The 16,149-nt window shown below is 39.7% G+C and overlaps 1 protein-coding gene across 1 annotated transcript in view; it reads right to left on the reverse strand.

Annotated features, from left to right (window-relative positions):
• Nucleotides 1-16,149, reverse strand: part of LOC124607193 (WD repeat-containing protein 91) — a 222,692-nt gene that overhangs the window by 128,512 nt on the left and 78,031 nt on the right. The window contains exon 7 of the mRNA XM_047139416.1: nt 1,512-1,780. Within this exon, the coding sequence (XP_046995372.1) occupies nt 1,512-1,780 (269 nt within the window). The remainder of the gene's footprint in view (nt 1-1,511; nt 1,781-16,149) is intronic.

Raw genomic sequence — 16,149 nt, forward strand, 5'->3', positions numbered from 1 at the left:
CGGCCTGTGCGAGGCATGTCATCAACAGTTCCTGTCTCTCTGTATCTCCTCCATGTCTGAACAACATTGCTTTGGTTCACTCCAAGACGTCTGGACACTTCTCTTGTTGAGAGCCCTTTCTGGCATGAAGTAACAATGTGGACACAATCAAACTGCAGTATTGACTGTCTAGGCACGGTTGAACTACAGACAACACAAGCCATGTACCTCTTTCCTAGTGGAATAACTGGAACTGATCGGCTGTCGGACCCCCTCCATCTAATAGGCGTTGCTCATGCATGGTTGTTTACATCTTTTGGCAGGTTTAGTGACTTCTCTGAAGAGTCAAAGGGACTGTGTCTGTGATACAATATCCACGGTCGAAATCTATCTTCAGGAGTTCTGGGAACCAGGGTGCTGCAAAGCTTTTTTGATGTGTGTATAAACAGGAACAAGGTGCCATTCACACCTCACCCTCCGGGCACTTGTAAAGATTCCACCACTCCAATTATGTCATACTACAGCCAATCATCAACATTGGTGTTGATAAATGACAGAATTATTGCCGTTAAATAAGCACAAGTTTGACAGTGAACTACTGTGTGCAGACTGTTTCTGGAAAACCACCTGAGCTGAGACATGGGAACAGAAGATTCATCAAGAACGAGGCATTACCAATATCCAAGAGGTTTTAACATGAACATGTAAATCCTCTGCCAGCTAAACCAATTAGTAACAATGTCACTGTAATGAATTAATATTTTAAGTGTTTCTCTCTTTCAACTAAGACGACATGTCAAATATTATTGTGTTAATGATCTGTGGGTGAATAAACTAATCAGCTAAGCAACTAGCCAACAGCATTTAAATCATATAAGCAATAATGCATACTTCATTGAAATCCTGACTATGGTGAAACATTGCAAGGTCTTCAATGAGGTACCGTCAAGACATTACAGTAAAGTTAATGATTAGATTAGATTAGATTAGTTTTTCGTTCCATAGATCCATGCTGAGGAGATCCTTGTGGATGTGGAACATGTCAGTACAGATGTTCACTTTGTTTCATGAACAATAGAAAATTTATAGCTACTACCCAGTTCTGATTAGCATAGGAAAGCTTTAGAATGTCATTTTACTAATAATCAAGCAGTAGTAAAAGTTAAGACAAGGGCACACACAAAATAACATCAATCAGTATTGTATTTTAACTGCCAAGAATGTCTAAAACTGCATTGTTGGAAGATGGAAGGTCAATTAAAACAGCACTATAAATAGTATAAGTATGGTATGATCCATTAGTGAATATAAATTTTGAGCGCAAAACAAAAACAAAAACATTAAATCACCCAAGAAATACATGGTTTACCATTTATGGCTGTACATTATGTTGGATATATGTATTATACAAGAAAAATTCTTTCTGTATATACAGATTGTTAACCTACAGCACCATAACTAGCAATTGTCAAACATTGTTTCCCCATTTTAAATCACAGGTTTTGATTAGAACTGAAATCTCAAAATTTCACCTTTATCAGCAGCAGAAAACGCGGAGTGTCACTGTCTTCATCCAATGGAACCGACTTCTGAGCACTTCTTCGATCAACTGATGATGATGACGGAGATTCTGAAGATGTTCGCCGCTTTGCATCTGTGGGAGCAAGCTTCCCAGCTGACACAGTGCTTCGTGTCATACCACCACCAGGTCGATGAGCTTGCTGCTGCTGCTGTTTACTTACAGTACGCTTCTGTGGTTCCTCCACACTTGGTGAACTGCTCATCCTGCGAGAAACAGTACCTGAAATTTTAAGAATTATTTTCCAGTCCCACACATCAGAAACCAATACAAGTTATTGGCTAGCCAATTTAACACTTGTGGCACTATCATAAACTATACACAGTAGAAAATAATATTTTTGAGACGTGTAAAAATGAAACTGAATTATGCAATTTGCAATGGTAGCCAAGTTTAAATTTACCTTATCTGCAACACACAATGTTTTCAAAAAATAATTATACCTTGTATAAAAATCTTATCCTGCAGGGCTACATTACAAAATTTGTTTAATTAAGCAACAGAAACAGTCAAAGATGGCTGGAGAGTTTCAAAACATATACTCCAATACAGACATTCAGCACAAAAAATTCATAATTTGAGATGCTTCATTAAGGAATTTACAATTTAAAATAATTTGTAAATTTATTGTGAGCAGCCAACTCACAGACTGTTTCATGTGCTTCTCTTTAGCAAAAAAAAAAAAAAAAAAAAAAAAAAAAAAAATGAAAAATTTGGATTCAGGTAGTGGCACTGTACTGAAGATCACCATTATATGTGCTAGGTTTTGGCAAATGGCTGCTTTCAAGGATCTTGACCAAGCTGTACACTTTGAGAACTGAAAAGCTGTAACCATGTCAAGCATCACAGATGACACTGATATTAATGATTAACAAAAACCATCTCATTTGTATTATTGTACATTTATTGTCCTACAACCAGTTTTGTTCTTAGAACATCTTGAAGTATGACCTTATTGACAGTGTCAGTATTAAGATGAGGATTAGTGATCATGATGTAATCATAGCAGCAATGGTTACTAAAGTTAATAAATCCATCAAGAAGGCTAGAAGAGTTATTATGGTGGAGGGAGCATGCTACACAGACAATGAATGGATATCATTTTATTTCAATAAGGTGAATGTACAGGAATTGTGGGCAAAGATTAAACTGATTGCAAATCACACACTTGAAAAGTATGTGCCCAGTGACTGTTACGATGCTCTCAGTTTAAAAAAGAATGCAGAAATCTCGACAGACAGAAGTTAGTAGAAATTAATGTTAAATAAAAAAATCAATGCAACTTCCAACTTTGAACATTAGCAAAGGATCGTGATGAGAACATGAGAAAATTTTCGTCCTACATAAAACTGCTATACAGGCCTCAGGCTTCTATTCAGTCACTCATCAGCCAGTTTGATGTGACAATAGAAGAAGGCAAAAGGAAAGCTGAAGTTTTAAATTTTGCATTTACAAAATCATTCACAAAGGAAGATCATACAGACATACCATGATCTGACCTCAAGCAGACTCCCATATGGATGACATAGAAACAGACATCCCTGCGATTGAGAAACAACTGACAGAGTTGAAAACAAATAAGTTGCCAGGTCTGGATGGTATCCTGATTTGGTTTTACAGCATGTGCTCTTTGGCATCGGTCCCTTATTTATCTTCCATTTGTCGCAAATATATTGTGCCGTCCAAATTCCCGAGTGACTGGAAAAAGTACATGTCACTGCTCCATTTAAGAGTGGTGAAAGAAAGGACCCACAAAATTACAGGCCGTGCTTGCCTATGCCCCTTCATGATGCTGGCTGGCCTGTTCGTCGGCATGTTCTAAGGGCATTGGCATGTGTATGGATGCACGTGCATGGACCATTCTGTGTGTGTGTGTGTGTGTGTGTGTGTGTGTGTGTGTGTGTCTGTGTGTGTGAACACGTGCACCACATCCAAATTGAATAAATAGGTCTTCACATGCAAATTATTGGAACCACAAAACAGGGAGGATTTTGCGACTTAGCTAATGCTTTAAATTGAGTGAAAATGTTACACTCTAACAAATATAAAAATTTTGTGGTTTATGGTTTACAACTTATTTATACGTAGTGTTTAAGAAGGAATAGTGCACATTTTAGGAGGTGGTAGAACAGACCAATAAAAATAAATTAACATTCCATATAACGAGACCACTTTTTCTGGGTACTGAGATACAGCTGGTTTCAGGAATAAGTTTTCATTTCCTCTATTAGTACTCCAGTTGCTGTGTGTTAAAAATCAACTATCACTTTTATTTTGAAGTTCAAGTTGTGAAATTGTGATTGAGTGATGTAACTGGACTTTTCAGCTGTGATTGTAATTGTGATTTGTTGGCTAATTCTACTGTACTGTTTAAGCACACAGCACATATTTACAAATATTGAGCATGCTGATGAGGTATTTGTGTATGGGTTTTGAGAAAACTGTAGATGATTTCCTAACCACAGAGTACCAGATTCTAAAGTGCTCCCTCGTACTTTCACTAAACTGTGTGAGACTGATACACTGCCTAGCATTCATTATAATCTGAAGATGCAAATTAACAGAGTTTGGATGAAGTAGAAGACATTATTCAATCATTAGAATGTAGGCTTTCAACAAACTCATGCAATATTCCTGAACGGGTCTGTGATCCATGCACAAGAATGTTATATATGCACATCCTCCATCCTCATCATTTGCAGCAGATTCAGCACCCTTCAAGAAGGAGATGAAGGTACACAGTTGGAAGTTTGTTGTTGGTTAATTGTTATCTGGATTAATACTGTTTATTTATGAAGCCACTTTCACTCAAGACAATACCAAAAACACTTTCAATTTGCACTGGCAATCCAACAAAAACCTAGGTGCCTTCGTGGAGAGACATTTTCACAAAGATTTCTTTGTAATTGTGTTATGTGATGTGACAGACAATCAGCTGATTAGGCCTGTTGTGTTACCACATCGTCTTACAGGGTCCCGTTATCTACACTTCCTATGAAACAAGTTTTCAGCATTATGGAAGAGATTTCTTTGGTTACAATGGTGGATATATTCCTTTAACATGATGGAAACCCCAGCACATTCTAGTAATCAGCTGACACATCATCTCAACCTTTTATTCTCCAGCAGATGGATCAGCAAAAAAGATCACGTTTTTTGACCTCCAAGGTCCCCTGACCTAACCACTTTATATTTTTGCCTGTGGGGATAGTTGAAAAGTGAAACTTACAAGAAAAAGTAAGCACAAGATACAAATTGATCACTCGGATTTTGAATAAAAAGAACTGTGACAGCAAGAAAGTTCAACACACAGAGCGTAAAAACATCGAGTCACTTATTATCAAGAGAAAGGTGGGAAGAAGTTTCTCAATTGCATGACACCAACAAAAAGGTTGAACTGCATGACACCAACAAAAAGGTTGAACAGTTCGCTGACATTTTCAGCTATTATTTTGAAACAGCATTCCCTGTCAAAACATGGGTGGTAAAGAACACAAATCTAAAAGCAAAGTCATAGGTAACTAGAGGCATAAAAGTCTTGAGCAACACAAAAAGAAAATTGTTCACTTACCAAAAGAACCACAACATATTCCTGCTCCTAGTTATATTACAATGTTTATTCAGGTGTATAGAAAGGTCATACGCCAGGCAAAAATAATAGCCAATGATAAGTTTATATCAGAGTCAGAAAACAAAAGCAAACTGGGAAGTAATAAAGCAGGAAGGAAATAGTAAAAATGAAAACATCGCCCTGAACTGAGATACCAAGATAATTACTGACCCATGTAGACTGCAAATCTCTTCAGGCAGCACTATGAAGGCAGTACAAAAAATCTAACAATTAATAATAACAGAGACAGTCCAACAGAACAAAGTAAGTTCTTGCCTCCACTCAATATATCACTATGACACAACACCAAAGGAAATCATTCAGGTAACAAAAACCTTAAAAAAAGACCTCAGGAATAGATGGTATTCCAGACTTTGTCATAAAGGAATGTATTAAAAACATAGCAACACCCCTTGCAGAGATAATCAACTCATCCTTCTTGACAGTCTTAAAATTGTCAAAGTGATCCCTATTCATAAAAATGTGACAAAACAAATTTAGAAAACTATATACCAATCTCATTATAATCAGTTTTTGCCAAAATCACTGAAAAAAATCATGTGTAACAGATCAATAGAATTTCAGGATAAAAACAAAATTCTCACGAATGCCCAGCATGGTTTTTGGAAAAATAAATCTATGACTAGTGCCACATATAATTTCTTACAAAATGCTCTAGATACACTGGATAATAAACAAAATGCTGCTGGTGTTTTATTAGATCTCAGCAAAGCTTTTGACATCTTGGACCACAGAATCCTGTTGGAAAAACTCAAAAATATTGCATTGGAGGCACCACATTAAAAATATTCTCCTCATCATGAGAATCTTCAAGAATATAGAGTGAGTCGAATTACTGCTACATATCATGTGAAATCCAACTTGCAGTTTCCTCACATGGCATTGATCAAGGCAATTGGTTAAATTCAGTATTTCTGGATTTCCAAAAGGGATCTGATTCAATGACACATTTACACTTATTATGAGATGTTCAACTGTTGGGGGTACCAAGTGAAATTTGTGACCGGACTGAAGATTTTTAGGTAGGGAGGATGCTGTAAGTTATGTCACATCGAGAGTCCTTGACACAAGTAGAAATAAGTTTGGGTGTGCTCCACGGAGGTGTGTTGGGAACCTTGCTGTTCATTTTGTATATTAATAACCTTGCAGACAATGTTAATAGTGCCCTCAAACTTTTGGCAGATGATGCAGCTGTCTATAATCAAGTACCGTCTGAACGAAGCAACACAAATACCCAGTCAAAGCTCGATAAGATTTCACAGTGGTGAAAATATTGGTAACTTGCTTTATTTTTATTTTTTTATTTATTTATTTATTTATTGTTCCGTGGGACCACATTTAGGAGAAGTCTCCATGGTCATGGAACGAGTCAATACATGAAATTATAACACGATTGTAGAAACAGATAAAATGAAATATAAGAAACATATTCAGGCGACAAGTCGTTAGTTTAAATAAAGAAATCAAGAATGTAACACTGGAATTTACTTAATTTTTTAGCTGTTCCAGGAGCTCCTCGACAGAATAGAAGGAGTGAGCCATGAGGAAACTCTTCAGTTTAGACTTAAAAGTGTTTGGGCTACTGCTAAGATTTTTGAGTTCTTGTGGTAGCTTATTGAAAATGGATGCAGCAGAATACTGCACTCCTTTCTGCACAAGAGTCAAGGAAGTGCATTCCACATGCAGATTTGATTTCTGCCTAGTATTAACTGAGTGAAAGCTGCTAACTCTTGGGAATAAGCTAATATTGCTAACAACAAACGACATTAAAGAAAATACATACTGTGAGGGCAATGTCAAAATTCCCAGACTACTGAATAGGGGTCGACAAGAGGTTTTCGAACTTACACCATACATAGCTCGAACAGCCCGTTTTTGAGCCAAAAATACCCTTTTTGAATCAGAAGAATTACCCCAAAAAATAATACCATATGACATAAGCGTATGAAAATATGCGAAGTATACTACTTTTCGCGTTGAAATGTCACTTATTTCAGATACTGTTCTAATGGTAAATAAAGCGGCATTTAGTTTCTGAACAAGATCCTGAACATGGGCTTTCCACAACAGCTTACTATCTATCCGTACGCCTAGGAACTTGAACTGTTCCGTCTCGCTTATAACATGCCCATTCTGTCTGATTAAAATGTCAGTTCTTGTTGAATTGTGGGTTAGAAACTGAGTCTTAACTGTGATTTAGCATCAAATTATTTTCCACAAGCCACGAACTTATATCATGAACTACATTATTTGATAATGTTTCAATATTACACACAAGATCCTTCACTACCAAGGTGGTGTCATCAGCAAACAGAAATATTTTTGAATCACCTGTAATACTAGAAGGCATATCATTTACATAAATAAGAAACAGCAGTGGCCCCAGCACCGACCCTTGGGGAACGCCCCATTTAACAGTGCTCCATTGGGACTGAACATCATTACCACTCTCAATATTGCGGAGGATTACCTTCTGCTTTCTGTTCTTAAAGTAGGAGGCAAACCAATTGTAAGCTACTCCCCTTACTCCATAATGTTCCAACTTCTGCAGTAATATTTTGTGGTCAACACAGTCAAAAGCCTTCGTTAAATCAAAGAAAACACCTAACGTTCGCAACCTTTTATTTAATCCGTCCAAAACCTCACAGAGAAAAGAGACTATAGCATTTTCAGTTGTTAAGCCATTTCTAAAACCAAACTGTACATTTGACAGCAAATTATGTGAATTTAAATGCTGCAGTAACCTTGTATATACAACCCTCTCGATAACTTTAGCAAACACCGATGGCATAGAAATAGGTCTATAATTGTCAACATTATCCCTGTCTCCCTTTTTATAAAGTGGCTTCACTACTGAGTACTTTAATCGGTCAGGGAACCGACCACTCCTAAAGGAAAAGTTACAGATATGGCTAAGTACTGAGCTAACATACGTGGAACAATACTTCAGTATTCTGCTAGATACCCCGTCATATCCATGAGAGTTCTTGGTCTTTAGTGATTTAATTATTAACTCAATCTCCCTCTTGTCAGTATCATGGAGGAGCATTTCAGGTAACAGTCTCGGAAGACATTTTTCTAAGAGCGCTATATGATTCCCTGTTGGGACTAGGTTTCTATTTCGTTCACCTGCTATATTCAGAAAGTGATTATTAAGTACTGTACATATATGCTACTTATCAGTAACACGGACATCCCCACTACGCACTGATTCTATATTCTCGACCTGTCTCTGCAGACCAGCCACTTCCTTTACGACTGACCATATGGTTTTAATTTTATCCTGAGACTTAGCTATTCTATCTGCATACCACATACTTTTTGCCTTCCTAATAACTTTTTTAAGCACCTTACAATACTGTTTGTAATGGGCTGCTGCATTTAGATTTTGACTGTTTCTAACGTTTTGATATAATTGCCACTTTGTTCTACAAGATATTCTTATCCCTTTAGTCAGCCATCCAGGCTGCCTGTTTGTGCTAGTACCCTGTTTTGAGCGTTCTAACGGAAAGCAACTTTCAAAGAGCACGAGAAAAGTTTTGAGGAAGGCATTATATTTATCGTCTACTGTATCAGCACTATAAACATCTTGCCACTCTTGTTCCTTGATAAGGTTTACAAAAGTCTGTACTGCAACTGGATCAGCTTTCCTAAAAAGTTGGTAACTATATTTAACATGTGTTGCAGCACAAAAATCTTTTAGACTTAAAATTTGTGCATCATGATCTGAAAGGCCATTCACCTTTTTGCTAACAGAATGCCCTTCTAATAATGACGAATGAACAAAAATATTGTCTACGGTTGTTCTACTGTTCCCTTGCACTCTCGTTGGAAAGAATACGGTTTGCATAAGATTATATGAATTAAGGAGGTCTACCAGCATCCTTTCCTTGCACAATCACTTATACAATTAATGTTGAAGTCACCACATATAACTAACTTTTTGTATTTCCTATAAAGTGAACCAAGAACCTCCTCTAGCTTTAGCAAAAATGTTGTGAAATCGGAGTCTGGGGATCTATAAATAACAACAGTAAGAAGTTTAGCTCCACTAAATTTAACCACACCTGCACAACATTCAAACACCTTTTCAGTGCAGTACTTTGAAACATCAATTGACTCAAATGGGATACCGTTTTTCACATACATGGCTACTCCCCCACACCGCAAAGAGCTCCTAGAAAAGCTGCCAGCCAACCTGTATCCTGGTAAAGGAAGCCTCTGAATTATCTCCTTATTTAAGAAGTGTTCAGATATACCAATAATTTCAGAGTCAACATCTATAAGCAGTTCACTAACTTTATCTCTAATACCTTGTATATTTTGATGAAATATACTAATTCCCTCATTAATCGGATACCCAAGCTTTGTAGAAAGTGGTTTCTTTGTTAGAGAGACTTCCCTTAAGCAGGAATACCTATCAGCTGACTTCAATCTAAAAAAGGTACAGCTCTAACACCCACAACTACCGGAATTTTCCCATGAGTGATCCCACCACCCCCACCTATGCTGTCACCTATAAGTTTTGCCAACCTCCCCTTCCCATACCTGTTAAATGTTCAGAAATATAAAATTATGCACTTCAAAAAATGAAAAACATTTAGTATCCTACGACTATAATATCAGCGAGTCACAACTGGAATTGGTAAACTCATACAAATACCTGGGTGTAGCAATTTGTAGATATATGAAATCAATCAATCATATAATCTCAGTCATATGTAAAGCAGGTGGGAGAATGCAGTTCATTGGTAGAATACTAGGGGAAAGCAATAAGTCTACAAAGGAGATTACATAAAAAACTCTCATGTGACCCATCCTAGAATGTTGCACAAGTGTCTTGGACCTGTACCAAATAGGACTAATGGGGGATATTGAATGGACACAAAGAACAGCCACAAGAATGGGCACACTTTTTTTCAACTCACATGAAAGTGTTACAGAGAAACAGAACTGATCTGGGACACACTTGAAGATAAACGGAAACTATCCGACGAAAACCTATTTACAAAGTTTCTAGAACCAACTACTTTAGTTTTACTTTTATTATTATTATTATTATTATTATTATTATATCTAAAAACACAGATGATGTGACTTACCGAACGAAAGTGCTGGCAGGTCGATAGACACATAAACAAACACAAACATACACATGAAATTCAAGCTTTCGCAACAAACTGTTGCCTCATCAGGAAAGAGGGAAGGAGAGGGAAAGACGAAAGGATGTGGGTTTTAAGGGAGAGGGTAAGGAGTCATTCCAATCCCGGGAGCGGAAAGACTTACCTTAGGGGGAAAGAAGGGGTATACACTTGCACACACACACATATCCATCCGCACATACACAGACACAAGCAGACGAAAAATGTCTGCTTGTATCTGTGTATGTGCGGATGGATATGTGTGTGTGTGCAAGTGTATACCCCTTCTTTCCCCCTAAGGTAAGTCTTTCCGCTCCCGGGATTGGAATGACTCCTTACCCTCTCCCTTAAAACCCACATCCTTTCGTCTTTCCCTCTCCTTCCCTCTTTCCTGATGAGGCAACAGTTTGTTGCGAAAGCTTGAATTTCATGTGTATGTTTGTGTGTCTATCGACCTGCCAGTACTTTCATTCGGTAAGTCACATCATCTGTATTTTTAGATATATTTTTCCCACGTGGAATGTTTCCCTCTATTATATTCATATTATTATTATTATTATCATCAGCAGCAGCATCAGCATAATCACTCTTATTACCAATGTCTCATACTATTATACACAGCTCATCTTGTCACCATGTATTATCAGTCTCTCGAAAACCCACACAACTTCAGCCTTCATGCTCTGTGACAGACAAGTCTGACGTTGAATCTTCTACTTCTACTGGCATCTCCATCCCACTTCCTACCTGCCTTTTACAGCTCTGTGCACTCTCTCCTCCCCTGCCCACTGCATTCCACAAGGCACTGGGTTATGACTGACCCCGGGACAGCTGTCCCTCCTACCTGCCATCAAATAGCAAAAATGACTCAGGATAGCTCTACTCTAAAGCTCACTCACACAAATGTGCAGTCCTTACCAGCCCAGTAGACTGAATTCAGATGCATACTTCACAACCTCGGTTATCATGTCACACTCTTGTCAGAGACATGACTGAAGCTGAGTATCCCCTCCAATTCTGTAAGCCTTGGTGGTCATATTTTTCTGAGACATGACCAATGTGACAGACAAGGGGGCAGTGTGACAGCATAATTACATATGCAGAATTTTGTTCCCCGAGGTCATGCTCATGTATAAAATTGAGAACAAACAGCCCAAATACATGTTTATTGAGATTAAACTGCTCAATAGGATGTGTGTCATCTGCGTAATATACAGCCCACCTAAAGTTGGACAGCTATCTAGCTTTGAATCTGCATTCTCAAGGCTTGACTCTTTGCACGAACAGCAATTGTAGCTGGAGACATCAACATGAATTTTCAAAACAATGGTCCTTCTGTGTCAAAATTCAATAGCATATTTTCCTGTTAAAACCTTACATTGATTCCTTTTGGGCCAACTCGTCATACAGCAGACACTCATATGCGTATCTATATATTTCTTGCCAAATCTTCAGAGTAATTTGTACCAATTAGATTTCTGCACCTGGCTTGTCTGCTTGTATGTAATATCATGACTTACTCACTGCAATGCCCAAAGAACAAACCTCAAGTGATGACTTTTAGAGTTTTTAAGCTCTTGAATATGTCTGAGCTTAGCTGATGCCTGTGATATTTCTTGGCAGACATTAGCATGAAATAACTTCAACAAAAATAATGAATTGTCCAATTTCACTGCAATTTATACGACAAGCATGCTCCTCGAAGAAAAGTTAAGAGCAAGGAGAAAAACCGCACTGTGGCTTACGGTCCATCTTGAGCACATTATGAGTGTCCAGAGATGCAACACACAGGACATACAAATGGAACCTGACATCTGACATTCATCTCACATACAAGCAACTACACAGATGAGTCAGTCAATCTGCTGGGAATGCAAGGCTAAGGTACGCCCAAGCGCTAACCGACGACTTTCACCAACCCGGTGTTCTACAGAAAAATCTACGAGGTCTACGAATAGGCAAACCCAAATCTACAGCTGAACCTCTAGTTCTTATTGATGATCTAAATGAGTATTTCCCCACGCTGATATCTTTACTCGACCAATGCAAAACGGCAGAAACCATCGATGCTTATAAAATGTCAGTGGTTAGTACAAATGGAAATTTTTTTCTGCAGCCAGTAAACCCTAACATGGTCTGCAAGTCAATTGCAAGAATCCATTTGGCAGCTGGAGGGCACAATAATATAACAGTGGAAATGATCAATCTTCTTGTAGATCCTCTACTGCCCGAAACAACAGGCATTTTTAACCATTCTCTGACCTCCATCACCTTCCCAACAGCCTGGAAAATGGAACTCATAATGCATAATGGACCTGCCAAACAGCCCTCCAACTGCAAACTAATTTTGATTCTACTAGCATTATCCAAGGCTTCAGAACACATAGTTCATAAACAGCTCACTATTTATTTAACAATATTATGAAAAGGATAGTTGCTACTCACCATATAGTGGAGATGATGAGTCGCAGATAGTTACAAATAAGAGATGTCAGAAAGTGAGCTTTCAGCCAACAAGACCTTCGTCGGGAATAGACAACACACACACACATACTCACATAGATGCAACTTGCACACATGAGTACAGTCTCTGACTGCTGTGGCCACACTGTGAGTGGCAGTGCATGGTGGGAGAGGCAACTGGAGGGAGGGTGTAGGGAAGAGGCAGCGACGGGAGGGGGAGGGGAGTTATAGCAGGGTAGGGGTGGGGGACAGTAAAGAGCTGATTGTGAGTGTACAGGGACAAGAACGAGAGAGGACAGGGCAGCTAGGTGCAGTCTGAAGGTTAGACAGAGGTTGGGAAAAGGTGGGGGGAGCAGGTAGTGGAAAAGGAGATGAGTAAAAAAAAACTGAGTCTGCAGGCGGAATATGGAATAGAGGGCTGTGTACTGCTGGAATGGGAACAGGGAAATGGCTAGGTGGGTAATGACAGTGACTAACAAAGATTGAGGCCAGGAGGCTAATGGGAATGTAGGATATACTGCACGGAGAGTTCACACCTGCCCAAATCAGAAAAGGTCGTGTTGGTGGGAACGATCCAAATGGCACAGGCTGTGAAGCAGTCACTGAAATGAAGAACATCGTGTCGGGTGGCGTATTCGGCAATAGGGTAGTCTGGCTGTTTCGTGGCCACAGTTTGTTGGTGGCCATTGTTGCAGAAAGCTTGTTAGTTCTCATGCCCACACAGAATGCAACACTGTGGTTGCAGCTTAGCTTACAGATCACATAACTGGTTTCATAGGTAGTCATGGCTTTGATGGGATAGGTGATGTTAGTGACCGGACTGGAGAGGATGGTGGTGGGAGAATGTATGGGACAGGTCTTGCATCTAGGTCTATTACAAGGATATGAGCCATGAGGCATGGGGTTGGGAGCAGGTGTTGTGTAGGGACGGATGAGGATTCTGTGTAGGTTTCTGTACACACTTTAGGGCATGACGAGAGGTAGTCAAAACCCTGATGGAGAATATGATTCAGTTGCTCCAATCCTGGGTGGTACTGAGTCACAAGACTGGATACTGGAAGGATAAGGCACGGGATATCTGTTTTTGTACACGGTTAGGAGGATAATCGAGGTCTGCAAAGGCCTCAGTGAGACCCTCAGTATATTTCGAAAGGGACCGCTCGTCACTGGAGATACGACACCACGGGTGGCTAGGCTGTACAGAAGGGCTGCTTGGTATAGAAAGGATGGCAGCTGTCAAAGTGCAGGTATTGCTGGTGGTTGGTAGGTCTGATATAGACACAGATGCTGATGTAGCCATCGTTGAGGTGGAGATCAACAATGAGGAAAGTGGCTTGTTGAGTGGCACCAGGAGAAGCGAATGAGGGAGATGATCATGAGGTTCTGTATGAATGTGGACAGGGTGTTCTCATCCTCAAACCAGATCACAAAGATTTCATCAGTGAATATGAACCGTGTGAGGGGTTTGGGATTCTGGGTGTCTAGGAAGGATTACTCTAGATGGTTCACGAACAGGCTGGCATAGGATAGTGCCATGTGGAAGTACCCCAAATTCTTTTGTAAGTAACATCTTCAAAGGAGAAGTAATGGTGGGTGAGTATATAGTTGGCCATGACTACAAGGAAGGACGTTTAGAATCCATCAGGTGATGGGAAAGGTAGTGTTTAATAGTGGTAAGGTCATGGGCATTAGGGATGTTAAGTGTAAAGGGAGGTGGAATCAATAGTGACAAGCAGAGCACCATGTGGTAAAGGAATAGGAAGTGTGGAGAGTTGTCAGCGAAGGAAATGGTTGGTGTCTTTTATACAGGTAGGTAGGTAGGTAGGTAGATAGGTTGTGGTAGTAGGTTGAAGGTGTTGGTCTATGAGAGCAAAGATTCTCTCAGTGGGAGTGCAGTAACCAGCCACAATGGGGTGTCCTGGTTGGTTGGGTTTATGGACTTTAGGAATCTTTCAGAAGGCAGGCATGCAGGAAGGGGTAGAGGTGAGGAGACAAAGATGCATTCCCGCAAGAGATTCTGGGATGGGACTGAGGATTTGTGGAGAGACTAGAGATCCAACTGGATTTCTGGAATGGCATCACTGTGGCAGGGTTTGTAGGTGGATGAATGTGACAACTGGCGGAAACCTCCTGCCAGATAATCGTTGCGGTTCAAAACATCAGTTGGTGGAGCCTCTGTCAGCAGGTAAGATCATAAGATCAGAATCAGTTTTTAGGTGGTGAATTGCAGTTCTTTCTGCAGATGCAAGGTTAGTTTGCATGCTGAGGGTTTTGGGGAATGATGGTGAGGCAAGGTTGAAAGTTAAGAAATTCTGGAAAGTTAACACAGAATGATTTGGGGGGCAGTGGGGGTGGATCAAGGTTGGATGGAGGAATGAACTGCATCGGGCAGGGTTTAACATTGGTCTTTGGTTGGTGGTGAGTTGGTGGTGAAAAAATGTTTCCACTGTACAGACCAGGAGAAGGAGAGAAGCTCTTTAACAAGTCCTGTATGACTGAATTTGAAGTGGGGAAAAAGGTGAGGCTTTGGAAAGGACTGATACTTCTGCAGGGCTACAGCTTTTGGAGGACAGGTTCATGACTGTGTTTTGGGTCTGTTTAGGTTCTGGATTCGGTGTGGTGTTGGGAGGAAGTTTTAGAGGTTGCGGTAAATGTAGTAGGCCTGCAACACAGGGTTTGTCAGCTATGAGGAGATGTATGGGAGGTTAGGAGGCTGTTGTAGAGATGGTGGGTATGGCAGTCCAAGGTGGGAGAGATTTTTAGGTGGCATTGTGCATGTTGCTCTAGTTCCTGGAAGGCAAGAGTTTCAATGTGCGATATGGGATCCAGGAATTTGGAATTACATAGTAGGAGAATTTTGTGAATGGAGAGAAGGTTTGGGCCTGATTGATATGGTTTTGCAGTCTATGTTGGTGAGGCTTAAGGACTGGCAGAATCTGAAGAGATGGAGGTCATTGTGTAAGGAAGGGTGGCAGCTGGAGATGGGTAATTTGTTGGTAACGCCATTTGCAGGGATTCCATGAGCCAAGGAACAATGCAGGAACTGTTTGTAGGACTGGGTTCTGGGTAGAGATAAGGAAACTTTTCTGTATTGATGCAGACTGAAGGAGTGAGGATCCACAGTGATGGATAAAATCTATATGGTGAGTAGCAACTATCCTTTTCATAATATTGCTGTATTCCATCCTGGATTTTCCATTGTTTCACTAATTATTTAACAGCAAATAACGTTTTAGATGACTTAAGTCCAGTTTCCAGCAAAATTGCAGAATGATGACAGCTTTCATAGAAGTGGAATATGAACTGAAACCAGTTATGGATACACAGCAAGTGACAACTGTGTGATTTTTGGGTTT

This window comes from Schistocerca americana, chromosome 3 (genome assembly GCF_021461395.2).
Source record: "Schistocerca americana isolate TAMUIC-IGC-003095 chromosome 3, iqSchAmer2.1, whole genome shotgun sequence".
Taxonomy (NCBI): domain Eukaryota; kingdom Metazoa; phylum Arthropoda; class Insecta; order Orthoptera; family Acrididae; genus Schistocerca; species Schistocerca americana.